General features: G+C 44.2%; 1 protein-coding gene across 3 annotated transcripts; it reads right to left on the bottom strand.

Moving 5' to 3' along the window:
* Window positions 1–1,665: 1,665 nt before the first annotated feature.
* Window positions 1,666–27,474, bottom strand: ABTB1 (ankyrin repeat and BTB domain containing 1). 3 transcript variants are annotated; one of them, XM_062500562.1, is made up of 12 exons: window positions 27,335–27,474; window positions 25,531–25,593; window positions 24,633–24,688; window positions 23,448–23,592; window positions 21,290–21,449; window positions 20,392–20,437; window positions 19,267–19,383; window positions 14,497–14,612; window positions 9,175–9,273; window positions 8,445–8,612; window positions 5,413–5,613; window positions 1,666–3,657 (listed from the first exon to the last, which is right to left on the bottom strand). In XM_062500562.1, exons 1-12 carry the CDS (start codon window positions 27,388–27,390, stop codon window positions 3,451–3,453), a joined length of 1,434 nt encoding a protein of 477 aa, XP_062356546.1. In that variant the 5' UTR covers window positions 27,391–27,474; the 3' UTR covers window positions 1,666–3,450. The 3 variants fall into 3 exon arrangements, with proteins under 3 accessions (XP_062356546.1, XP_062356547.1, XP_062356548.1); XM_062500563.1 differs by lacking the exon at window positions 27,335–27,474 and adding an exon at window positions 27,157–27,324 and having other exon boundaries at window positions 24,619–24,688; XM_062500564.1 differs by lacking the exon at window positions 27,335–27,474 and adding an exon at window positions 27,157–27,324.

Genomic DNA, 27,474 nt, shown 5'->3' with positions numbered 1-27,474 from the left:
TGCTTTACTCACCTGTTCTATCAGGACTGTACATACTACTTGGAAGCCACACAGTGCAGAGCCAGTCCTTGGCCTGGGTAAGGGAAAATGAAGGAGTCCACAGAGCCCTTTAAAAACTAAAGCCATGCTGATGTTGCCAGTCAGTAACAAAGAGACCACAGCCAGAGCACATATAATGAAATAGACTATTTTATTGCTGCACACATGCTTACACCTTTCTTCTTAAATATAATGTTGCTCTAGTAAATTTTACAATCTTCTTGATTCAGCAAGTGGGTAGTAGTAAATAAAAAGGACAGAGGCAACAAAACACAGAGAAGACACTGGCAACAGAAGAAAAATCAGAAGGTTTTTATTTTGTGATAAAATTGTTTGCAGCAAGAATAAAGTGAATTCAAATCTAAGTTTTGTCCTGGGCTCATCTTAATTAGAGCTTGCCTGCATGCTGACCATCTGCTTCTGCATGCTTTTGGATAGCCCTATTTTGCCAAAAGGGATGGGGGGGGGGGGGGGGCGTTAAAGGATCCCAAGTAATTGGACCATCTGACAGGCCTCACAGATGTGACCACTAAGTGCACACAGACAGATGAAGCATTTGCTTGGAAGCCCACATGGACTTGCACTGCTGAGGAGGCAGATCAAAAGGCCACACTGACCTTTTCTCCTACATGTACAACTGCAGCCTCACTTGCTCCACACTTAAGGACACAGGAATGGAATTACTCAAGAGCAGCCATATGGAAAATGCTTCCCAGCACTGCTGCTCCTCCTCTGCCTTCCTCCTGCTTTGCCCACTGCCAGTGTCCATTTGCTTTAGCAGCTGAGGCATCTGCAGAGAAAAGCATTAGCACATTCCTTGATAATCCTGCTTCTGCATCTCGCTCAGTACAAGCAGAAGGCAAAGGCCACGTCCTGCTCTCTGCTGGCTCCGTGCAAGCCTCAAGGGCTGTCACAACCACTGCTGTGGAAAGTCAACTGCTAAGATGTCAAAAGCGGAGGAGGAGAAGAGATGTGATAAACTAAACATCCTGTTAATGTTCAGTGTTATCTTCAGACATATACAGAGGAGAAATATAGGGGAACTGAGCCAGCTGAGTTAAACTGCTAGTTTCTGTAGCAGATTTCCATGAGCCTGACATTCCACTCAGCAAGAAAACAAGCAGTTCTCCTTCCACCCTTCTTTCTTAAACATATATGGGACTTCATATTAAAGCTTCCTCGATAGCCTTTTACCCTCCCCAAGTTCATGGAGATATCTTCATCACCTGTGCTGGGCTCTTTGGTGGTCCTGTCAAAGACACACTAAGCTTTGAGGTGGACATGGAGGTACATTCCACAAATCACACAAGAAATGCACAGCTCCTCTCCATGTCACTGTCTCAAATAGAAGCACACTCTTGTGGAGGGAGACATCCTCCACCCTCACCCTAATATGACTGCAGAAAACAAACCACAACTCCTTGCACTTCTTCACAAGGGTCTTCAAACAGAATTGAAGCACAGGCTGCTTGAACAGCCCTGCCACCACAATCCCCTGCCCAAGAGATTCAATCTGCAAGAGACACCACTTAAACCCAGATGACAAAGTGCACAAGAATCTAGGGTTCAATTACATCAATGAACCTCATCCCTGCCCCCCCTCCCCTCCCCCACCACCACCCCAGCTTCAGTTAATTGCAACTCAATCCTGACACATGATTTTGCCAGTCTGGCCTTCCCCAAGCACAGTGGCCAAAGCCCAGAGTCCCCTCCTCACAACAGAATGCAGCCTCCTTAGTGCAGGTGGTGCCCAGAGCCTGCCAACAGCTTCAGTGCAGCAGAGGCACAGGCAGTGAGTCTGCAGCTCTCGCTTCCTCTGGGGTATCAGTCCCTCGCCTGGTGAGATCAGCAAAGAAGAAAAACCCATCCTCCCAATACATCCACACGTGAAGCAAATCCCTACCAAACCCTAGATCTCCAAACCCTTTAGCCACAAGAGGCACCACCACTGTTACAGAAAACATGACCCTGAAGCTGCAGGAGATCCTTGCGCAGCTCCCACAACACATAAGAAAAGCACACTTGGCACAGTATACTGCAAGCTCTTGGCTCAGGAAATGACCAAAAATGATTGTATGAGGTGGTCACAGCAGCCCAGTGCCTGTACAGGATCACCATGTGCTTCACTCAATGCCTCTCCTCCCTCCCAAAGCACAGCATGGCAAAGCATGGCCTGCACCCTGGCGACACGAGACTCCCCCAAGACACCATTCCAGAGATGGACAGCTCCAAGGGCAGCCTATTTAGCAAGGCAAGATTTTTGCAGGGTTATCACCTGCTGATTAGTGCCAAGGAGAAGGAACAGCATTACCCTCATTAAGAATCCAGGGAGACAACATGAGATAACCTGACCTACTGCAGAATACAGATTCAAAACATTCATTAGTACAAACAGTGAATTTCCTGGAGAACAATGAAGCTAAAAGGCTCAAGGCTGAGCAAAGCCAGAAGGTCATAGAGTAGGACAGTAGCTCAGTGAGGGACCCAAAAGGCCCCTTTCCTTTTAAAAAAGATTTCCAGTGACCCCTCTTCCCAGACCCACCAGCAAGTCAGCCTTGCCCTACCACAACGGACAAAAATAAAGGGAAAAGTGCTGTTTCCAAAAAGATGTTTCTGTCCCCTCTTAAAAAGGGCTGGTCTCACTACTTCTGTGCATTGAAAGCTACTGCTTCCTAAGAATGGAAGGATTCTGGTCTCTACTGTATTCCCCCAAGGATGCTTGTTCAGAAAGCAAAGCTTTTAAATTCTGAGCATTTCAAAGCAATGAAAAGCTAGGGAAGACCTGGAAATCCCTTGTTTTTTTCCATCTAAGTACTAAAACTGCAGGTGAAGACAGTGCCTTCCACATAGCCAAGTACCTCCTGTCCCTGTAAGGGAAGCACTGCCCAGTTCTGCCAGCCTTATAATGCTAACAGTGACAGTGCTGACCTCCATTCCCATACACTTATTAAGACTTTAATCCAGTTTCCTTCCTCTGCTGCCGGTAATTCAACAAATATTCTGGCATGAGCCAGCTTCAGAAGCGTGTGATTGAACCACAGAACAGGATGGGTTCTAACCCCAGGCAGTAGGAAGTCCCCAGAACAGCTCCCTCACCATTCCCAACAGCTCCCAGTCTCCTCTCTGCAGTGTATTGTACAAAGGAGCAGCTACTGACTTAGGCTGAGCTTTGGGAGCTACTTCTGAAATGAGAAACAAAAAAAAAAAAACCACAGTAAAACCAAACACAAACTAGAAATACAAATGTTCAGACACAAATAAATTAAAAAGAAACCATGCCTATGCCTGAAGGTGAATGGGAAGGAGGACAAATAATGGGAAGTGGGACCTTCAGACTCAGATGTTCTTGCACCCTGAGCCAATGCAGTGAGGGCTGTGCAGGCTGCACATGACAGGCAGAGTTTGCACACATCAGCACTCGAGCCCTATACTGGCCAGGAGGTTTTCTAGAGCTTCAAGTTTCTGGTTGGCTTCCTCAATGGCACTGTAAGTCTGCACGTTGCTGGTGATGTGGAAGCGGATGTCATCGACCAGAGGGATGGAATCAGTCTCCTGCCGCTCCTCCACGGCTTCTGCGTTCTCCTTCACAGCAGCTGCAAACTCCTCCAACTCCACCAGCTGCACCAGAAGGACAAGAGAACCATTAAGAAGACAAGACAGATAAAGAGATGCAAAGGGTTGGGATAATAATCCTGTTAAAGGATCCTGCAGAAAAGAAGGTGAAGCTAGGGTACATGGTGACCCAAATCTTCCTACAGATACCACTAGGAGATGCATCCTGCTATCCATTCAAAGGAGATAGCAATACTCCAATAATAAACAGTCTCAACTGAAGGCAATCTGCACCCCCAGCACTGCCCTGTAACATCCTCTAACTAAGCATCCTTGGTCCTGGTATTGGGGCACATGCACATACACAATATTCCCCCAAAAAAAGCTCCCTGGCAGGAACCAGGAGACGTTGCCAGACACTTTTGGGCAATGTCTTCTAGCAGAGGAGCCAGTGGGTGCTTGTGCTCATTTTAGAACTGGGAACCACAAATGATTATCTTCCCTTGATTCAGCCCCACCACCACCAGCAAGGCACCTGCTCTGCATTCAATCTGACAGAATTGGGTCACCCATGAATGATTCTGCATCAGGTTCCCCAGGAACGTGTGGTGAACTGAGGGGTGAGAGGCAGCTTCCATCTGTCTACACTACTGAACTGTGCCTGGGCACAGCAGGTTGCTGAGCTCTGCTCTGCTACCACACTGCCAAAATCTCTCCCTGCTGCCATCAGTGCATCTCCACAGGATGCTGGCAACCACTGGTGTCTGAACATCAGCTGAGGTGACTCTGTCTGTACCAACACCCTTAAGAAGACACAATGCCAACGCTGGGTTCAAGGACTCCCACTCAAGTTAGAGGATGGGGAACATGCAAGCAAAGCCCTATCCCGATCATTACTTGGGATATTCACCATCTTCTAAATCCTTTTCAGAAGCCAGAATCTAGGTACATGCTGATGTGTCTGCCATTCCCACACTATACCCTGAACAAAGTAACAGCCACAGAACCATTTCCTTAGTTGTTTTCGCCTGCCAAAAATAATTTCACACCTTTCAAGCTGCAGGTGAAAATGTTACATTCCCAGGTATCATGGCTTGTGAACTGCACAAACCATTTATAAAGATCTGTCTCAGAATAAAATCCCTTCATAGGTTATCCTGCCATATGGCGACTTTCTCCAAGAGTCCTGAGACTAAGCTATAATCACTCAGGACAACACTTCAATTAAACCCCATAAGGAAATATTCAGTGTTAAATTCATTACTTCTTGCTGTTTGACAGCAAATTATCCACTGAGCAAACCCCTAATATTTGATTTGTCATCCTGGAGGAGATTAGAGGTCACATTGATTTCTCCTATCTACAGCACCATGCCAGGAGGAATTTCCCCCAGCAAACACCGAAAAACATTTCCTGCACAGAGCTCCCCTACACTCCCCTTTGGCTTCTCTAGGCTGCAGCTGGTGTATTCAGGCAACACCATGGCTACTTGTGTACAGTGGCTGAAAGTCTAGTGAAAATCACCTGCCCTGGTACTTGCAAAGCTTTTTGGGAAACTTCTTCACCCTACATTCAACAGGGATGTGCTAGCCAGGGACAAAAATCTGGCTTCATGTGGTGACATCAGGTACTGCCACACTCCTCCTCTGCCCTAACTCACCATGTGCTTTGCTACTTAACTGCCACTCATTTTCCAGAAGCACATTAATCCAGAGAGGACAAACACTAACTACAGACCAAAGTACAGTCACTCCATCTGCTGTCTCTAGGACTCAGATATACAGGCACACATAGTCACTGCCATGGGGAGTGTTTCAGTACCTTCTCGATGATCTTGGCCATGTACTCTGTGCACTGGTCCTCCAGTCGGGTCAGCTGGAACAGCTTTGCAATCCTCCAGATGTTGATGATGTTGTCCTCATCGAGGATCTGGGCCAGGGTCCTGCCACACAGGCGCTTGAGCCCGGGCAGCAGGTACATGTCTGCCACACACAGCACGTCATAGGCGTTCTCTGGAGACAGCTGGCAGTGCAGAGGGGAGTTACTGCCCAGTCCCAAACACACTACTTGTCCCTGGCAAACTAATGTGCTGTTTGGCCCATTACTGGACAAGTGCTGACCATAGAGAGACAGGAGCTCTGTCTTTCAGGCTGTGTCTCCCACTCAGTTACCACAGAGGAATTTAAAGTGCTCCAAGTAACCCCTCTAGCTAAGCACAGGGCAGTGCTGAAACTTCCAAGTGCACCTGGCTGCTAAAAAATGTTCAGTGTGACAGTGGCAGGTTGCTTTTACCAGCCATACACCCAAGAGACAAACAAAGAGGCCAGCAGGATAGAGAACCTTGTCCCAACATTTTTCCTCTCATTTTATACTGCTGGACTCGCGTTTTGTGAAAAATATGCAAAATTTTTTTGAGGGCCAGCACAACCTCCCTGGCATGGGGAGTAGACTCAAGGACAGAAAACTGAATACAAACTGTAGATGAGGGCTCAACTGGGTAAGAACATATTTTGCACATCAAATACTAGTGGAGTTCTAACATGTGTTCAGAATAGACTAAATTAATGGACCAGATGCTCAAACTTAAACTGTTGTGAATGGCCCTCAGCATTTTAAGGTTCTTGAGCACGAGAACCACCTTCCCATTTCCCTCTTGGGTACATGCAGGTGATTTGAGGATAAAAAAAAAAAAAAACTGTGTAGATGGAAACACCACTTCCAGCTTCACTCAGCCTCTTCCCCCTGGCTGGGCAAATCCTGTTTTTGTCAGCCATGTGCATCAGTAACCTGGAACCAGAGTCTTTCTCTGTTCCTGCTAATGTAAACTGCAAAGAGCTCACCTACCCACATCTATTGTAACAGTGGATCTGCAGGACACTGCATGCCTTGGCTGTGGAGGAGGGAATGGCCCTTGCATTTAGAGACAAAGCCACACTGGCCTGGATGGAGGAATGGCAACTGGTGCAGCCTGGTCCACTCTCCTGATAACCAGTGAGCAGCAAACACACTGCTGTGTGTGTCTGTACATGTGGTTGTTCACTCTGACAACTGCAAAGAGCTGATTTTTTCTTCCCCCACAAATGTCTGCACCTGTGCTTGGAGAGACAGCTACCAGCAAGTGACCCAGCTGTATAACACCCTGCAGCAGCTGGGCAGAAGAATGCAAGATGTAGGAGAGCCATAGCAGCACAAGGGCTATATATGCACATGAGGTAACAAAGCTCTTGGGATTATTAATCAAGTGCTGCTTTGTCCCTTCATAAGCTGCAGAAACCTCAGGAGCTGGAGGTGTTTGAGCCAGCAGTATTGATGGCTGCAGCTCCCAACTGCTTCATCAAGCACAAACCTTGCAAATGTTCCTCCAAGAACTGCCCTCGAGCCTACACAAGTATTCTGATCAGCAACTTGTCTTTGTGCCTGGAACCCTTTATGCTCTCTGCACACACTCTTCCCCACAACTGCAAACACTGTCACTACTGCATAGCAGAGAAACATCATAAATCCTTTGCAAGGAAAAACATGGAATTGAGAGTGCTGATACTTGGCTGGAGAAACACAAGACAGGAAGAACACTCCATGTGTAAATGTGGAACTTGAGCTACATTCCTGTCCTCCTGACCATTTTTTCTGGTAGTGTCTCATGACAGGTGAACTCTTTACAGAAGCTCTCATCTTCACCGCTTGGTTTAAAACCCACACTATGCACCATTCTCCACATGAAACATATGAATAAGATTCTTTTAACTCCTACACGTTGTTGTTGGTCTGTCCTCCTGACCTAAGCCCAGACAGAGCAGCTGAGGCAACCCTTGGAAAGGAATAGCTGCTTGGGAAACATCCCTCCTGTGAGTCACCATGAGAAGGGCAAACAGACTGGAGAAGTGCAAAAGAACAGGGTCAGACTGCAGTGCAAGGGAACAAGGTCAGGAGTATCTTCAAGCAGCTTCTTTCCCCCCCGCCTGCCCTTTCAACAAGTGGCTGAGGGAAGATCTCTGGCATACCAGTAGCAATCCTGCCCTTGCTGCCTGCCAAACACATCTCTCCTCACTGCTACCCAGAGGTGAACAGATCAGCAGAAACAAGGTCACAGCTGTGTGCTCTCTCTGTATGTGGCACCTAACCCAGAGCACAAACACAGCTTGGGGGAAGTGACACTGGCAGGTGCAGCAGCATCTCCAGTCATTGCTCTGATGCCAGAATGCATTCCGGAATCTTGCAGCACAACCTGCTGAAAGCATTTGCCACAAAACCAAAGCAGGAAGCAAATAAAATGCTGGGATTTGCTGCATCTTCCATTAGGATGAAAACTAAGTGGGTTAGGGCTATTTTGTTACTGCCTGTGATACTGAGCACAGCAAGGCACTGGTCTCCGATGGGAACCTTTGCCTACCCCAGTAATAAGTAACAGTGGAGATAATGACTTGCTACAAATGGAAAAGTAGGCTACCATGCCAAGAGTAAATAAGCAGAATCTCTCAACCTATCCAAATCTCCAAATGTGTTCAATCTGCCATCTACTGGCAGATGCTTCCCTTATCTTTCCTCAGAGCCCAAGAGGGAAAGCTGCAAAGCCCTGTATTTATCATGTCAATAAACAGCATGCAACCTAATTTCCAGATTTTTATTGTGGGATAAAAGACTAGGGATTTGCTTCCTGAACATCATGCACGTGAACTACAACCCTGCCTGGCTAACAGCCCATCCCAGTATGTGGATTCCTGACACAAAAGTGAAGTAGCAGAGTAGATCAGTGAAATTTAAGAATATACACACTGCTCAAGATTTAGAAAAATACTGCTGAAAACACCTCAGAGCTCACAAGCACTGAAGGAAGGACCAATGGCTGGCCTCACCTCTGTATCATCACTGTAGATGTAGTAGAGGACCCGGATGAAGATGTCTTCTGAGATGTTGTGCAGAGTGACCACAGGGATGCTGGGCTGTGTCTGTAGCTCCTCACTCTCACTGAAATGATCTTCAAGGAGGGCTTTGAAATAATCACTGCGACCACAGAAAAATGCCTGGAGAGGGATGGAAAACCCAAACACTGACGTCTTGCTCACTGCACCAAACCAAAGGGCACTACCAACCAGCTGTCAGAGCAGCTCAAAGATATTTCAGAAATTCAGACTCTGTAACTTTGGTTTTCCCTACATTTTGAAGCTGTATCTCCAATATTTTCCCATACTTTATTCTACCCATGCCTACCCTCAGAACCACAAATACAAATTATAAACTCAAGAGGTTTGAAATTAGCATGGCACTAGGGAAGGACCTTGAGTTGAGCTTGGATCTCAGAATTCATTCTTACTGCTGATTAAACATTCCTCTCTCCATACACTGAACTCATAAGCCAGCAGCAGCAGATTTTGCAGCTGTAAATGCTGTAGCTGAATTTACAAATTTATCTCCACACCTCTGCAAGAAAGGCAGGTTTTGCTGCTTTGTTAAATGCTTTAAATGGAGTTTTCCAGCTAAATCAGTGCTGCTCCTGCAGAGTGTATCCAGCATAGAGTGGGGGACACAAGTAGACTAGATTAATGGCAAAAAGGGAGGAGAAGGAAGTACTGCACAAGCACATACCTTATGGCACAAGAAGTTGTAATCTTCCACCCGGAAACACACGTCAGGACAGCTGTTGAAGTTGTCGGTGCTGTCAAATGGCAACTCTCCAAATCCAACCTAGGAAGAGATACCAGAAAACCCTTCCTTTAACATTCCTGCTTTAAACATGCTCAGGGTCCCAAGTTCACTCCTCTTTTCCTAGAAAATGCCATTCCTCTATTACCTCAGCACACTGCAGAGCACCAGAGATGCTCTCAACACAGATCCCAACGTCAGGAAATGAAGAACTTGCACTGCTTGTAAGAGATATTCCTGGTACAAATTACAAGTTACAGCTGCCTCCTGTATCCATGGTAATTTCCTGACTCTTCATACACCTTTGGAAAGTGTTCCTCTGCCATCTAACAAGGCAGATAAGCAGGTGGAGGTGAAGTCGACTTCAGTTTAGGACCAGCCCTTTATTGGGTACACGTAATAACATTGCATTCATGTATACAACAGTTTGAAATGGTTTGGCTACAATTATTGCCTCACTTGAACAATCCAACATTGTTAGAGCACATTTTAGATTTTTTATTTGATTTTCAGCCAAACGTAGTGTTGTTGCAGTATTAATACTTAACTGAATTATTTTAACGACACACCTCCACCCAATCCCACATGCCAACAATGACAGCGCACACCAAAAAAAAATTGTTTGCCTTATGTTATTTTAAAGTGACACTTCCAAATATTTTCCCTTTCACATTATTCTATATACATTGTAATTCAATTGCAAAAAAAAAAAAAAAATTACATTCACAGTCATGCAGCCAAGATAATCTTTGGAAACAAAAGTTTCCCCCAGTTCTTGCTTTCCATAAACATGTCCCTGAGGTACCTAGGATAAGCAGTTTATTCCTGCTGTCTTTCATCCAGGAAAATGACATCCCAAGTTTGCCCCCAGGAAAACCATGGGCAGATGATAAAGATCAGACTCACAATAGCAGACTGTCCATTTCCAACCCACCTGCCTCCAACCAGACTTCCAGCTCTCCTGAGGAGCTGGATGACTCCTCCCTGCTGAGCTAAACAAAGACACAGACTGGAACACACTGGGTGGGAGCTCTCAGCCAGTAAGGTTTCTCACAAAACATTTTCTTGGATGTGGCAAGGCACCAAGCTGGCAAAAGCTCACACCGCCACTGACCGTGGCAATCTGGATCCATCTACCATTCTCTTTGTCCACAGCAACACTCAGCAGCTTCTGATTCCTAATCACAGGAGAAGCCCAGTGATGCAAATCATGCACACGACTGTTGCAGTAATGCTGGCTCTCCATAGCACCTCTCTCCTCAGTCCTGCTCCACTGGGCAACTCCTGTTGCAGAAGAGATGTAATTCAAGGAATGTTGCCCACCTGATCTATAACCTGCTTTTCATATAGCTGCAACACAAAGGGCAACAGCTGCAACACAAAAGGCACCACTTTATCAAGATGAGATGAAATTGTCCCATTTGTAGATTCCCCAGGCTGCTATTTTACTGTTAACCACGTCTCATATTTCAAGGCTTTGGTCCTTAGTCCACGGTCTGCAGATCCGCAGCCTCACTCCGTGGCAATGTGTTACAAACACCAGTATCATGATGCAACTGCCTGCTCTGTTTGCCTTGCTGTTCTCCCCCCTCTATGCCCACAGCTTCCACAGCCTCTCCTACAAATTCTGACATAAATCTGAAGGCTACAGATTTGCAGGCACATCACAGGTAAAACAAACTTAGAAACAAACTTTGACAAGATGCCACTCTGTGGCACCGGAATTTTAAGTGAGATAAACACCACATCTCCTATGTGCATCTCTTCTTTTCTCTCCTTTTATTGTCCAAAGGTAAATCTCTAAAACGAGTCCATCCTTTTGGAATGGATATGGGGAGTTTTATTTGTCCAGGGTTTGTTTTCTGAATTATAAATTCCTCTGGGCTCAATTTCCTGCTTCTAGCCTTGCCTAGTCCCCACTCTGCTGTTCAGGTTTACAGGGTTATTTTCAATTCCTACTACAAAAGCAGGCTCATGTCTTTTTTTCTCCTATTCAGCATGAAGTGGCTTTGCAGAATTTTCCCCTTTCACTCTCCCTTCAAGTCTCTACTACTTCTACTCTTCTCCCTTGTCATGCCTGAGTAATCTAATGTCCTTTCCAGGATCTTCCTGCAGAAGACTGGCTTATTCCTCCCACCACCCCTATTCATACAACGTCCTTCACAGGCCTCTGTCCAGGCAAAGCACAGCTGCCAAAGTCAAGAATTCTGCCCAGGGAGCACAACACAGTCCAGCCTACAAGGTGCAAACACACTCACAATAACTCAATCACCATATAGAAATACTCTAAATACTTTCACTCTCCACCATCACACGTGGAAGAGCAAGCCTTTGCTGCTACAAATTTCCTATTAGAGTTTAAACAGAAATATTGCTGGAGGCAAAAACATACAAAACAAATCAGTGGCAGCAATTTGTACCTTGGCCAGATTATCTCAGCAAGAAATTGTAAACAAATTACAACACAAAATACAGGGGTTGGTGATCCAAGAGAAGATTGGCAGCTTGCAACCAGATGCAAGTGGATTGGATTTAAAAAAAAACAAACCAAAAACTAAACTGGAAACATGTTGCAAATATTTCAGTTAATCTGCCTCTGCCAAAGGGGAAAGCAAAGCACAGGAATCACAGCCATGGACAAGCACAGTACACAGGTGCAGACAAGATGGAACCCATCTACTTGTTTCAAACTGTTCTTCCTCTGCATTACATGATCTAGTTTTACCCCCAGAATGGAAAGTGGTCTCTTTTTTTGCAGCCACACCACATGTCAATATGGATGGAAAGAACAGTACTTATTTCATGGCAAATTCTGACTTCACCTTGGTTTGGAAGGTAAGATCTCAGTTAAAAGGTAACTGAAAAACATTTACAAGGAAACCATGTGCTTACAGTGTCATACACTGGAAGCCTTGGAGTCTTTAACTCAGAGGTCACCCAGCAGACATGAAATGAAGAACCAGGCAGACAGTGGGAAGCCACATGGTTTTTTGCAGTTGCCTTGCTTTTCATGGTATTTTACTTAAATCTGTCACTGCTAAATTTTATTGCAACAAACTGAGGAAGCAGCTGTTGTGGACAGAAAAATCCTGGTCATTAGTACTTGAAAACAAAACTGAGACAATAATCACACTTGGAAAAGAAAACACCAAAAAAAAAACCCAAAAGGCTTTCAAGCACAAACAGGAAAGAGAAACAAGGTACCAGAATTATAAATGTGTTTGAGATTTCAAAGAATAAATAGTTCTCAGTCTAGAAAATGAGCTGTAATTGCATATCAAACATTCATTATTGTTCTAGTTCATATAAGATACCACTAACCATGAAATTGGGATGCAGGAAGTTTCATACATCATTCAAGTGTCAAAGACATTGCATGCAAATTATTTGTTTGTACTGAAACAGAAAGCTGAATACACCCCCATTTCATATAATAGGGCATTATATGACAAGCAGCAGCTCAAAATGTTTCTAGCCAAATTCTGGAAATGCTGGCTTTTATCCAGAAGCCAAATACCTATTTTGTTCTGCATAGGCTGGAAAAAAAAAGGTATGTTTCTCTTCAGAACAGGGATGTCTGTGTGTGACTACTCAGTTGTTTCTGGTATTTTAGGTTTGTATCCTATTCCTTGTATGGCAGCAAACCCTGCAAGAATGGGGATATGCAATGCCTCTGTCCCAGAACAAAGACACATAATTCACAGAATTTAACAATTTGAAAACATTAGAATAAGAGATAAATGGCAAATAAACAAAAACAAACAAGCAGAAAGTACCTAGAGAGAAAAAAATGGGAATATTTTAGAATTTATCAGGCTTAAACATAGCACCCACACTTTTGTATGGCACACAAATTCCCTAGTGAGCAGGTGTGTGTGCCCATGCCCTCTTCACCTGCACAGCTGTAATCATTCTAATGCTGCCTTCATTCTAATCTATAAACACAGCAAGAGCACCACAGTTCACAATTCACAGCACTGTCAGATGATTACACTATTCCAAGTTTCCTCCTTTCCTTCCAGCACCTATTCTATATGAAAGAATTAAAAAGGGAGGTGTTTAACTCTAGAATAACTTGAGTTTGCCATCAAGGTCTGGAAACAAGCAAACAGGAAGTATTCTTCTTATTTGTGAAGTGACTTAAAATATATGTAAATCTCACTATTTTGGGGTCCATTATCCTTTTTTTTTTAATTCCTGGGAAGGTAATCTGAAACTTACTTATAGTATCACCTCCCTTTAAAGCCTGCAAACACACAGAAAAGCACAGTGACAGCCACAAAAAAAAATGTACAGTTATTTGGAAGAGGCAGGTTACACAGGAAAGATCTCTGAAATAGTAGTTGTAAACTTGATGGAGAAAAGAAATCCCTCCATAGTAAAATACATCTGAAAAAAGCCAGCACAAAACATAGTGGCTTATTAAGGCTAGAAACATTATGCATGTACACACACACACACAAACACACACACACATTCTGCACCAGGCAGGTCTATTTGGCAGGGGACAAAAAGAGAAAAGGCAATAAAACTTTGCTGTATCACTCAGTCATGCAAACTCTGGGCACAGCAGCCACCTAAAATGAGTCCGCATTATTAAATACAGTGGTTGGTATAAGAAAGAGGACAAAAAAACGTACATACATAAGACCAAATTGAATCTGCTGATATTACAGAAAGCATCAGATGCAGAACAATGAAGACAACTAATAGTTACCATGTTCTGCAAATGGGAGAGAAGATCTGAGGGACAAGACATAGTTGGGAAAAGCAGATTTTACTGCCAGTCAAGTTAAATTCTCTTCAGAGGGACTCACATTTCTGCTGCAAATATTTTCAAGGTTTGCAGGCATCTCTCCATTGCAGCGTGTCAGTTCCTAGCAAGCAAACCCAGCAAGCCATCTTTTACCTAGATATCCCTTTGGGTACCAATGCCTGCTGCTACAACATTTGTAATTCTCAAGAAGGATGGCAAAGAAAAAAGCTGGTGACCTTGTCTCACTGTATTCAATGGGGAAATCCCCACCAACCACATGGAAAGGGTTTTATTTACCAAGATCCCTGCTGGGAGGAATATCCAAGAGAAAGACCAGCACTGACAGCTTTATTACACAATTTTACAGCATTTCCAAGCAATAAAAGCCGTTCAGCATTTGGAGCACCAGAAAACAAGCACTGAAGTCTATATAGCAATGATGTGAGTGGACACAAGTGAGCAGACATGTCAGCCCCACAGAGCCCAGGAGGAGTAGAAGTGCTCCCTACCCGCAGTTCAGCTGGCAGGGCGCAGTCTGCTAGGAGAGCCAGATCTTCCTGCAGCCGGCAGTTACCTGTGGGCTCAATCGTCAGCACTTTCACACAGGTCCCTGGCTTGGAAGAGACTGGAAGAAGCAAACAAAAAAAAAAAAAACAAAAGAGCAGAGATGCCTGAATTCCTCTGCAAACATTCTCTCCCATTTAGATAAAAGACACGCCAGGAAAAACAGTGTTATTGCTCTTCAGCTTTTACTGCAAAACTCACACAGTTCTATGCACACACGCATTCAGCACCCCTCAGTGCAGCCAGTGAGCAGGGCTAGAAGGGAATGCATGTATTGCTGTCTCTCCTCAAACCTCCACCTAATTACTTATGCTGGAGTATCAACTGTGGGAAACAAAGTTGTCACAAGTATATTTCAAGCCCAATATGCTCTTTGGAATCCATGTCATTAATTACATTTAAGGACCATGGATCAGGCTGCCCTGATCCCTGTAGAAGCCACTCACATACTGCCTTCCCCAACCACCCCTACAGCTGACAGTGTCACCTAAGGTAAAGCCCATACCAGGGAGTTTTTTAAATAAATTTGCTTCCATGCCTCTCTGCTCTGTCACATGCTTTCACTGGTTCCCATTTCAGCTGTGCCATCCTGATTTCACTGCAGGGAACAAAGGGATTTATTCTTGTTTAGCCAGTAAGTTCAGCAGGTATGAGTCTGTCCTCTACTCCTCATCTATAGATTCCTAAAGGACAAAGACCCCAAAGTACCCAGACTCCTGCATGTGGCTGAACTAAGCAACATTACCATCAGAGCTCAAACAGACCAGAGACAGCAATTTCATTTGCCTTTTTCAGACCTAGCGTATCTTCCCATCTTGTCTTATCAGCCTACACAATAAAACAGCCCATTAAAGGGAAAGCAAAATACATGATCATACTTTAGGGGTCCTGCTATGACCAAAGCTGTTGTGGAGCTCTTAGAAGCCAACCCTAACTTCAAACTAGTGGCAGCCCAAAGTAGACCCACTGTGATAGGCCATGCTGGCAGTGGCATTGTTTCTTGTTTCTGGTTACCTTGCTCCACCACCTGTGGTTTGTTCCCAGGTCAGCGTGGTTTGGGGGAAGAACCAGAGTGTGTAAGACATTCTAGAGTCCCTGGTATACAAGGAAGCATGTGAAAAAAGAGATGGAGCACCACTGGAAAATACAAAGTTGTGGTGAGGAAGCCTTAGGATATTGCTGGGAGCCAAAAAGACACAGAGTTAGCTCTGAAGCATTCAGAAGAATTTCTGACAGGTATGATTCACCACATTAAAACCCCTCACAGGTGAATCACGCCACCTTGAGACCTCATTTCTCCTGACATTTTACACAGCATTACATGAGCTCCATCAGATGACTCCACTGGGTCGTGGGCGAAACAAAACCACGATGTGCCACAAAACAAGATCTCCATCCCCTCCTCCACATCACTGCTGCTCCCTTCAAACATGCCACCACTGTACCTCTCCATAGGCCACACATCCTAGAAAGATTTCATAAAAGGGAAGGATAATCTACCAGCACAAAACAGTTAGGTACCGTGATTGCTACACACACAGCTCACCAGCAAGGAGACAGGCTGCCCTATTAACACAAAATGCTACCCTCAGATAGATGACTTCCAGGGTAAATAAGCTAAGAGGATACCTGGCACCAACACAAACCAAACTGAGTGCATTTTCTCAAAAAGCCCTGATCACTTACACATCAGCATGAGAAAAGGAAATTTCTTACTTTGCAATTAGAAATTCTTCATGACAAAGAGGAACAGTATTTCTGTAGTACTTATTGTAACAGTCACCACATCAGGCTCTGTAAGTGCTAATGGACTCAGCAAGTTTTAAGCAGTAGTCAAGGCAAAGAGTTCTTTCTTCTCTTGGGATCCACAGAGCATCTTTCCCAGTGACACAAAAGAGCAGTGATTTTTCTGAGAAGCAAACCTATTCAGACACTGCATTTGGTATCACTCGAAAACCCTTCCTAATAGAGACAACAAAAATCAAATTTGTGAAATAGGAATAAGCTGCTGGCTGCCAGCAAGCAGCACAGACCATGAAAGAAGAACGCAAGATGACTGGAGGGGTTTCTGAAAAAAGCAACATAAACAATGCAAGGATCTGAAGGACTGTGACTGAGGTTGAGACTGGGTTTCTTCCCAGTCTAGCACAGCTGTAGAGCACTGAACGTCACCTACCCATGTATCAGCTGCCTTGGTTTTCCTGCTCAATAGCTCTTTGTAATCTTCTGGTTAAACTGAGCCAATATACCACAAAACATAAGAGCCACAAATAAACCATACAAAACTCCTAAAACCTTCAAAATGATGCCACACTCAGATGTATCTTCCTCCCAAAGGCATAATTAGCCATAACCAAATTCTGTATATCCAGTGTCTTTGCTAAGCATCTCAAACCTTGCTCTCCCCCTTCTTACCCTAAAACTTGCTGAAGTAACTGCAGAACATTTATTTTCTAACACATGCACTTCTAGTGGAAGGATTATGGCTTAATCTGGACAAATTGTTTGAGCCCTTCCAAGAACTCCAATATATTTTCTTGCTGTAACCACAATTTCACAAGAGAAATTTGGCAAGCATTCACACTCAAATATATCTCAGGTGCAACAGAAGGCACTGGGTCATCCTCTTCCTGTACTACTGTCTGTGCATGCCAAGATACTAAGTGCTTTTGAAATACTGATTAACTCTAGATAATGAGATTGCAGACACTGCAATTATTCAGTGGAGTTGCAGAGGCTCGAGTTCATCTTGTTTTCTTCTTTCAACTTCATAATCCAGATGCAATACGTGACCCTGCTCTGCAGACCTGAATCAGATGTCTGTTCCACAGTATGCACTTGAAACAGGCAGAGTCCCTAAAACACTCAAAGAAACATACACACCTTGTCAAGTGCCAGACATGATGTGATCTAAGATCTTTCCAACTTTTTAACTTGTGTAACTCTTACATATATGCCTTTCTGCAGAATCAAGTTTTCCTGGCTTCCACATGAGATTTAAGAAACAAACTTTTAACAGTTGTTGTATTTGTTTGATTCCAACCTGTCATAAATAAAAATCAAGACCAGTACTTCCATCAGTGCTTTAAATCACCCACTGATAGTCTTCTGTCAGGCCTCAAAATTGAAGAGCTATTCCCTCCCCAAAGAACACAGAAGTTAAATGATTTGTCCAGTGCCATTATATTTCCAAGTGGTGTTTTAATCTAGAACTTCCAACTAACCTTAAACTTCATTATTTTACATTTTAAAACCCACCAAGAAGTCAGATTTTTTGCAATTCACAAATTCAAGCACCTTCTTTTCTTTCCACAAAATAATATGAGATTTCAACTAAATTAATTAAGGTGGAATGTTTCAGCTAGACCCTGGGAGAAAAAGACAAAAAGGAAAAACTGAATCTCTGGCATCTCATTAAATTACTCTGATATCAAAAGATGACACAAAATAATTCTGTTACCTGATTTCTGAGTAGCTTTTATTTTATATTCATTCACCAGTCCCCTTTTCTGCCACTTATTTAATACAAACTGATACCTTACAGTTTTTGTAGGTACCAAGAAATGTATTTCTCATCTCTTCAGGTCCATGTTTACATTTGTGTTTATATAGCAGAAGCAGGACCTGTGACACAGCTTCCATAAGGACTTGCACCCTGGTGTACATGGGAACAGCTGTAGCATGGTGATTTTGTACCCCACAACCACCAAACAGCTGCACATGTGCAAAGGGAGACCTGCACATGGTAGTATCTTCCATGTGATTTGCAGATGAGGAATTTCTTGAGCCAGAAGTATCTTATCAATTATGTCCTGCAACTTCAGCAGGCTGAACAATCACAAATCGTATTCAAAAGAAAAAGGTGGAACAGCTACACCCCTGCCTCTTAGATCAGAGAAGATGCTATTGACTTTGAACTATAGACTGGAGTCTCTTCTCAAAACAAAATTAACTTGAATAAAGTAAAGCAGTTAACTCGGAACACAGAATGAGAATCAGAAGCTTTCAGCCTGAAGGTTTTGTTATGTGGTAATTGTTTCTGCTTCGTGACTAACACCACTTGTGCTGTTCTGACTGCTCTCCATGTGTCCCTTAGCTTGAGCTAAGGAGATGAATGATAAACTCTACCTGCTGGTCTTCATGCAATAAGCTTTGAATAACAAAAAGTCCTTAAGTAGAAGGTTGTTTCATTTAAGGTTTGGCACATCCGTGTGTTACTAATATACACATGCTTTCAGAAATACTTCTCTGCTTTTAAAAAAGTGTTATATCTCCCTCTGCACTCATTTTGGGCCAATTATCAAACATTTTACTTTGGTTAGGGGTCAGATAAATGCAGAAAATTATTTCTAACTGTATATATTTTATCTTTCTGGGAATTTAAACAAGTTCTCTGCTGGAAGGCACGTCCCAATATATACTTCACCATGCTCAATTTAATTTCTGGCAACCACAGCAAAGTCCTGCTGCCATGGCTGCTCTACTATAAAGAAAGCATTCAATATCAATTATAAATATGCATGTGTCAGAAACTACAACAGCTGCACTGCAAAAAGGCTACGACTGAAAACTATCATGCAAACATGAAAATTCCACAACTGAATCATTTTCTGGAAGCCCTAAGGACACCATGAAACATCCACCATTACACTTCCCTGTTTCTCCCTGAAAGGGCACACAGGCACAGCAGAGACAACAGCAAGTCAAATGCTTACCAAATTCATAGACTTTTTTACATTTGGTCTCCAAATCATCAATGAGGTCCTGCAGCCGACACTGCTTGGCCAACCTCTTGCAATCACTGACACATTCTACATCAATATCCAGACGACCTGTCAAGAAGAAATGTAGTCAGATCTCTTAATCCACAGGGTTTAGGTATAAAAAAGGCAAAAAATAAGGTCTGAGGACCTGATAGCACAAAAATGTAGCAATTAGATACACTGCCTTACTTTTCAGCATCCACTTACAATTCAGCCCCAGAAGGCATGACTTGGTATTCCACCACCACCCACCACTTAAATCAATAGCAGTTTGGCATTTAATTCACATTTTCCAGGGTTTACCCTAATAGCTTCATTCAAGAGTCCAAAGACCAAACAGGCTATATAAAACATGTCTAATTCCCTCAGAAAATCAAAAAACAGCAGCACAACAGCAGCAGGCATGACTGTCACCATTGACTATCTTGCTTAGGGTAAGAACAGACCTTAGGCTCACAAGTTTTCTTCCCAGGATCTTTTACAATCACTGAAAATGTGGCAAGGAATATTTCTGAACACACTGTATTGGAAAAGAAGAGCCTTGAAGACAATATTAATTTCTGGCACCACCTCCTGGCCTGAGATAGTTCAGCATTTAGCATGCCTATAATACAACACTGGGCATTTTCATAGAAGGTTTAGAATCAACTTCTGTTCAGAAAAAAATACTAGAAAGAAGTCAAAGCATTCAGCACACACTGCTCAGATCTGCCAAACTGAAAATGTCCTACATGGGAAACTGGTTTTTCACCACCTTAGGAGGTGTTACACCAGATGACAGATTTTCCTTCCTTAAGTTAAAAATACAGCCTCCAAATCCATCCAATCAATCAACCTAAGATGATTTTGGTTTTAATTGACTGTATAATTACTGGCAGGACAACAATTTGCAAAAGGTACAAACATCTTGGAAGAGCTGGTGATTGCTCACATTCTCCCCTTCTGCCAGCAAAGGGGATTTGCTGGAGACTCAAGCACCCAAACACTGCTGAGTGCAAGCCTGTGCTACTCAGTGCAGAATCACAGACAGCTATCCACCAGCTATGCAAACAAACACCACAGGGTAAGGTCATTTACCTGTGTATAGATACTGCAGAAGAGCACCAAAGGCTGCTGGGTTAATCTAAAATAAAACAAGAGAAAGTTACATCTGAAATCACCTTGAATTTAACAGTAAGTTCGAAACACGATCCTGAACAAGAAAAAAAGCCCCTTAAATAAGAACTCACACACTGCACATGATTTTCTTGTTCCTCACATAACTAATGGTGCCACTCCACCTGGCTTACACAGCTCCTTACTGTTTCAACTGATACTAATCCCTCAGGTACCTCAAAGGATAGGACCTGACTAATGGAGGAACTCAAGAGATATGGTTGTAATACAGACTCTGCAAAATCCACATTTTTACTGATCATAAACACTTCCATATCTTCCTAGTTACAGAGGAAAGATGTTCTTGTACGAAGAGAGAGAAGAGTGTTCTGAGAAATTGGAATTATGTTTGTCACAAGAGGATTTGCACTGCCAGAGTCAAGTTACAGAAATGTGTGCTGGAGTATTGGTGGTTAATGGATGGGATGCAAAGGCAACAAAAGGGACTCAATTAGTGCCAATTACAGAGGATGTCTTCACCACAGACCACCTGTCCACCAGGAATTAGACAGACTCAACTCATCCCAGAGAGGGGCCATGATGCAGCCAGCAGATGGTAACAGCTACATGCTACTGCAATTAATTATGTTTGAGTCCATGACAGAGGGAACAAAGGGAAGGTATGCAATCTGCAGCCTTGTGTTATCTCAGAAAGATGCAATTTTACTGCATAAAGTGCCTCCACAAGCCCTTCTCCTCAACTAAGGTCATTCTGAGCCCCAGGAGCTATACACTGTGGAAGTTAACCCTCAAACTCATTTTCCTCACCCAGCTGGAACAGCAAAAGAAAAGAAAGAAGTGGAAGCACAGCCTTGCTCACCAGTGGGTGCTTCAACACTATCATGTTTTTCCCCTTCCATTTGGTCTCAAACATCTCTGCAAAGTAGGCGCTGCGAGCGCTGAGGATGCAGCGGTGGGCACAGAAGGATTTGCCATGAACGATGAAAACAATGTCACTCTGGTACCCCTGCTCCAGCAACCTGTGAGGAACAGAGAGCAAGGAAACTCACTGCGGGATGAAAAAGGAAAGAATGGAGTAATGCTAATGGGGAACATGGTACAGTTAGGTCTAAATGAACAAATACCCCCAGGCATTGCAGTGCCTCCCTGCCCAGGAGGAAGGCCAGCATGGGGGCTGGCACTTCACATACTGGAGTGGGATGTCTGACTCTCTTCCATAACTCAAAGAAGTTTTGTTGGTGCAACAGGGATGGTGGAGAATGAAATCTTCCTGCCTTAGGTGAACACCTGAGGAACAGATTTTAAAGTGGAACTAGTTGCACCCAAGTACATCTTCAAAAGTGAATACTGCTTTTAAATTGTCAGATGTCAAAAACAAGCCCTTTCAAAAAGCCCTTAACACTTTCAAAAATAATTACCCTGCTACAAAGTAAGATGCAACTTTCCTGCTCTTTGGGCACTGTCAGTGTGCATACTTTAACCATGTAACAAATAGGAGGGGACTTGATGTCACCCACCCTCAAAAGAAGGAAGGATGTGACAGGCATGAAATGCAGGCAATTACCACATCAGAGGTGAAGCCTCATTTACGCCTGCATGTTCACACCTTCGTTCTTCTAAATGAAAAAAACAAAGCTGCTACTTCTAGAGTTTACAGCAACCATCACCAGTGTTTTCTAATGCCTAACACTCCTTGCACATATATCCTCATAAACATCCTCAAGATGTCAATTTAGGTGGACATCAAGCACCATACTCCTAGAAAGCTGGACCACTGCAGAGAAAGGTGTGGAGTCACACATGGAGATGTTGTCAGTCTTGAATGTTAATCTCAATCTCCTGCCACTAGCACACCCTTCCTTCTAAGTGTCTTGCCCCAAACCAAACAGAAGCATTAGGTCTTTACTTTTTGTCCCTCAACTGTTGCCCTTTGTTTCAATTTTAACACAAGATCTGCTTGAAAGAGAAAGAGAAGCAGACACTAGCACATTTTAGCTTTCATGTATGCTCAACCCTACACCATCTGAGCCAGTCATCAGGGCATTTATAAATCACCCTGCAAAATTCTATTTCCCTGGAACACAGAATATGGTTTTTCTCAGATAAATGAGTTTCCTTCCTCCCCTCTTTTCCTACAGTTTCAGAAATTAGGACACTGTAGTACTGAAAAGATTGTCAGATTTTTCTAGGACTTATTAACACTTCAGTTTCTAAGATTAAAAAAATACAAGGTTTTAACATTTGTATGTCAGTCCAATGGGAAGTAAAAAGCAAAAAAAGCAAAAAAACCAACAACCAGAGCAAGTCTGTAATAACATCAGAGTTACCAAGGTAGAGACAGCAAAAAGAAAAGCTTGAAACTATTCCTCTACTCCTGAGCAAGTTAGGCTGCCACTCAAGCTCTAGTGGAATGTGGGACAAACAACTTTCAGAAGTATCTTAACAAATTTTAATAATGAAAAGGAAAGAATTGGGCAATGACACTTTGACATTGTGAGTCAGTTTGAGGCTTCTTAAAGTGCTCCACTTCACAAATGAGAAACATTTTATCAGTGTTGAACATCTCAGCTTGCAAGCTATAGTACCTTCAGGCCTAAAACTTAATTTCAGTTGACATACTATCCTAGATTGTTGATGTAGTTTTAGTGATCTAATTTTGGTCTGACAGTCAAGGATGACAGCTTAGTGCTTCTGCATTATAAAAACCAGCTTTCTGTTGACTCTAGAGTCTGTACCCAACTCACTGGAGGCTATGCACGCGTGCGCCCACACACACACGCACACACACACGCACACACACACGCACACACACACGCACACACACACACGCACACACACACACCTGGAGATCACCCCTCGGGGCACAGAGGAACATTCCTTAGGAAGCTCTACATTCCCAGGAACGAGAAAGGGTACTCATCAGCTGCCTTTCAAAGCTGCCCTGAACAGAGAGCTCAAATATGCAGAAGAGCTCAGGAAGGGTGATGGGATGCTCTGTACACGCCTCACGTCCTTACCTCTGCAGGAAGACATCGTAGTAGTCCCTCTTCATGCACTTGGCTGTGATCTGTTTGTACTCCTTCAGCAGCCGGCGGATGGCATCGCTCAGAGCTCCGTACAAACAACGTTCTCCATCAAAAGTGTTTGCCTCACACTTTGCTCCTGTGAAACAGGCACAGGCCAGCAGACAAGAGTTAGATCCTTCTCCAGTGTCCCCAAATGGTGATTAAACAAATATGACTTCCGTCTGCTGACATGTTCTACTGTGGTCCCTCTGCTGATAAGCAGATTGACAAAAACTGAGCTTCCCTCACATGTGTACAATCTAAAACTGCTCTCCCACAGACAAGTCCCTTTCTCACGAGGAAGTCATGACTTGTTTAAATTGACCCATGTAAAAAGCCTCTCAGCATGACTCCAGCAGTGTTCTGGGAAGACAAATTTCACTGTACAAACAGCTAAATAATTTCTTGGCCTGTTAAGAGCTTCTCCTAAAAAGTATTTCTGCTTTGTCTAAGACAGGAGATGCCTCTTTAGGTTAGCATCTGCTAGAAATTGAAAGCATTGGCGTTTTCCTATCTAGAATTACACAAGTGGTTAAGTAAGATGCTCAGAATGCAGTAGAAAACCAAACCTTTTGAGATGTGACTCTGCACTCTAGTTCCTCTGGCAAAACACTACCAGTATCTAGGGGAATTTGGGTGCTGAGAACCAAATGAGCAGGCACATGGCCTGAAGAATTGGTCCTACTTTGTTTGAGATTAGCAAAATCCCTTGCATTTCACCTTGAACTCCTGCTTACAAAGCCAGGCTATCAGTAGAGTACAAGAGAGTTTTACACAGACAATTCTTCCTATGAAGTACAACTCTTAGATCAGCACATTCCCAACACCACTGCACCCTCACAAAACGTCAGTTGTGATTTCAAAAATTCATGCTGCCTTGAGCCATCGCAGACAGCTTCTCTTTCTGTGCATTTTCAAGATTTCAAGCAAATCAAAAAATTTCAAGCAATTTCAAGAAGCAAATTCAAGCAGCAAATGGCCTGCAAAAGAGACCATGAAAGTGTGTGCAGAGCTCCCTCTGATGCCTGAGATCACTCATCAGATGGTTGGTTGTAACAGAAGTTTCCACAAGGGACAGCTAGAAGGATATACAATCCAAACAGACCAGAGAAAGACACTGCACCTGCTTTTGCTCACCATTGGCTAGAAGATAACGTACGAGCTCCTCATGTCCACACAGACAGGCGTAATACCTGACAATAATGAGAGAAGAAAATTAGAGATGCAGTAGGAAGCAAACTTCAGTGTTTTGGCACATCACCACACACAGATCACAGCACTGAGAATCCCTGAGATGCTTGAGACAACTCCTCATAGGAGTGAGGAATCACTACCAAATAGCACAGAAGCTTGATCTCAGCAACAGACTAAGCAGGATCTGTTCCCAGCAATCCTAGGCATTGCAAGGAGATCTCAAGGTCCCAGTTTGGGTTCAGCATCTTTTGTTGCACCACCAGCTGCCAAATCCATCCTCATTTTAATGGAGATCATTTCATGGGCACTCAGCAGTCCAACTGAATTCTCAAAAACACTCCTTGCTCTTCCTGTTGTCAGTCTGATGGCTGCACGCTATGCCAATGAGGGAACAGCAACAGCTTGTTGTGGGGAGGCAACAAGCTCACACTACAACCCTCAGCATCTCCAGGGGGATTTCTCATTACCTACTGCCAGACAGACTGTGATCCCACAGTGACTTGGCATTTTACCAGGCCAAGCTTTCAAATGAAAAGACATGCTAGAATGCCATAAACTTTGGTGGGGGGAAAGCCTAATCTACCCAAGAGTAGATGCTTAATACAGGTAATTTGGTCACAAAGCCCCACTTCTCAGCATCACTACAGCAAGCCCCAGTCAAACAGGGAGACACATTTAGCACAGTACCCACAGGGAAGAGAAGCAGAACTATGTAGCCAAAGCTCCAAAAAAGCAGAACCTGAGACATTTTGTAACAGTGTTCATGGTTGCTGATGCAGTGTAAAGGAGCTCTGAAGACCCTACCCCCCACCCAGCCAGTGCTCCAGGCCGCTGCACTCACAGGGGTGTACTGTCCCACTTATCACGGACATTAATTTCCACATCTCGCTGTTCAAGAAGGTATCTGGAAGAAAAGGGAGAGAGCAAAGTTATAACTTCATGCAATTACTCGCTCAGTCATATTGTCCTCTTTCCAGAAGATGTAACTTCAAGTTCATAGAGTAAGTCCCAAAGGTAGGGCAAGATCTTGCACTGGACTTGGGGAACTGTCAGCTGTGGCTGAAGGGGCATCAGCCAAATCCTCAACCTAAAGAATGGTGTTCTACAGCATGGGCTGGCAGCTCCCTTCAATTGTAGGTGGTGCACATAGGGAAGGAGGGTAATCACACACATTTCTAACAGGACAGCAATCTCAAAAGAAGCCTGAGTACTTCTGCAGTACCTTCACATTCCTCAACAATGCTCCCAGCCTGGATGCTTACAAGTAAGTGGCCAACTGCACAAGGCCAAGGCTAGACTCCCATCCTGCTTATGGCTTTTCCTGACAAAAGTAACAACATCAACTTCACTCCAGACTGTTCTTAAATCCTGCCACTTCCTTGTCCTGCATGTTTGGGCTAGATCCAGTGTTGCCAGCACTCCCACCCTGACACCTCTAGAAGCCAGGCTTTGCCTTGCAGACAAATCTCTCACACAGTCTGGCTCTTGTTATAGCCTGTACTGCAACAACCACATGTAAAAGTCTCTCTCAACCTTCACAAAGACTCTCGAGTTTTGTTTTTTTATCACCCATCACAAGTCTTCTCTTTCACTCCCTACACTTCTGCTGTCTCAAACTTCAGGTTCCTCTGACCACATTCATCACACCAAACAACTCAGCTCCTTTCAGCTCAGTCCCATGTGGTCAATTTGTCCTCCCTGCTCTGACAGTGCTCTCAGACTCTCATTTCTCTGCCAGTACTTCTACACAGGTCTTAAACCTCTGTAACCATCTAAACCATCTCCCAGATCCCTTCCTCTACAGAAAACCTACAACTTACTGCTTGCAATGATTTAATCTAACAGAATCACAACAGATAACAATGTTCTCCAGACTTTAGTTATCTGCACACTTACCCTTCACTAGCAAGCACCTTGAAACAGAGGTTGCTTTGATTATCTGACATTCCACATGAAGAGATGGAAGAATCAAGCAGGATAAAAGGGTGAAGAACAGATTTAGACTCAAATCATGAGATGCAGGAAAAAAGGCTGCTGTAAACCCTGGACCTTGCATTCAACCAGCAGACAGCAAGCCCGTGTGCCTCCTTATGCGAAATCACTGCAGTTAAGCTGTGCCGCTTTGAGATGAGCAAGGAAACTTGACCTGAAATTTTAGTCTCCCCATATTTCTCAGAGACAGTCCCACAGTCTACAGCACAAGGTGTCTATAAACATTTCCACGACGATCGCGTCCCAAGGACCAAGCTTCCTACCAACGCAAATACTATGTCCGACGGTAAGAAAGAGCAGCTGGGCAGGAGCTTTGTGCAAGGCGCTTTGCCACAGGCAGCACGCACCCCCAGGAGCACGCAGCGACCGCCTGACACTCGGACACACCTGCCGGAACCGGGCACACCTCACCCGAACCGAAGCACCCGGGCACAGACCCGGCCCCTCGGGGTGCGCACAAACTGCGTTTACGTACGAGAAACAAACTGGTGCGGAAGCACCCCCGCTGCCCTGGGGAGGCCGGGACGAGCTCCAGGCGAACACGTCCCGGCGAGGCCAGGTCGCCCCGACAGGCCCTGCCCCGCTCGCCCCGGTGGCCAGGGCGGTTAAAGGCAGCGGCGAGTGCGAGGGACCCGCTCCCCGGCCCGGCTCACCGCACGCGGCTCACGTCGCCCTTCTTGCAGCTGGTGAACAGGTCGCTGGTGTCCATGGCCGGGCCAGGCCGCGGGGCGGCGGCGCCGCATTGACGCGGAGAGCGGAGAAGCTGCCACGGAGCCGGGCCGGGCCAGGCCGA

Source organism: Cinclus cinclus, chromosome 12 (assembly GCF_963662255.1).
Source record: "Cinclus cinclus chromosome 12, bCinCin1.1, whole genome shotgun sequence".
Classification (NCBI taxonomy): Eukaryota; Metazoa; Chordata; class Aves; order Passeriformes; family Cinclidae; genus Cinclus; species Cinclus cinclus.
Note: the sequence above shows the minus strand (reverse complement) of the source record. Positions and strands in the feature narration are given on the sequence as shown.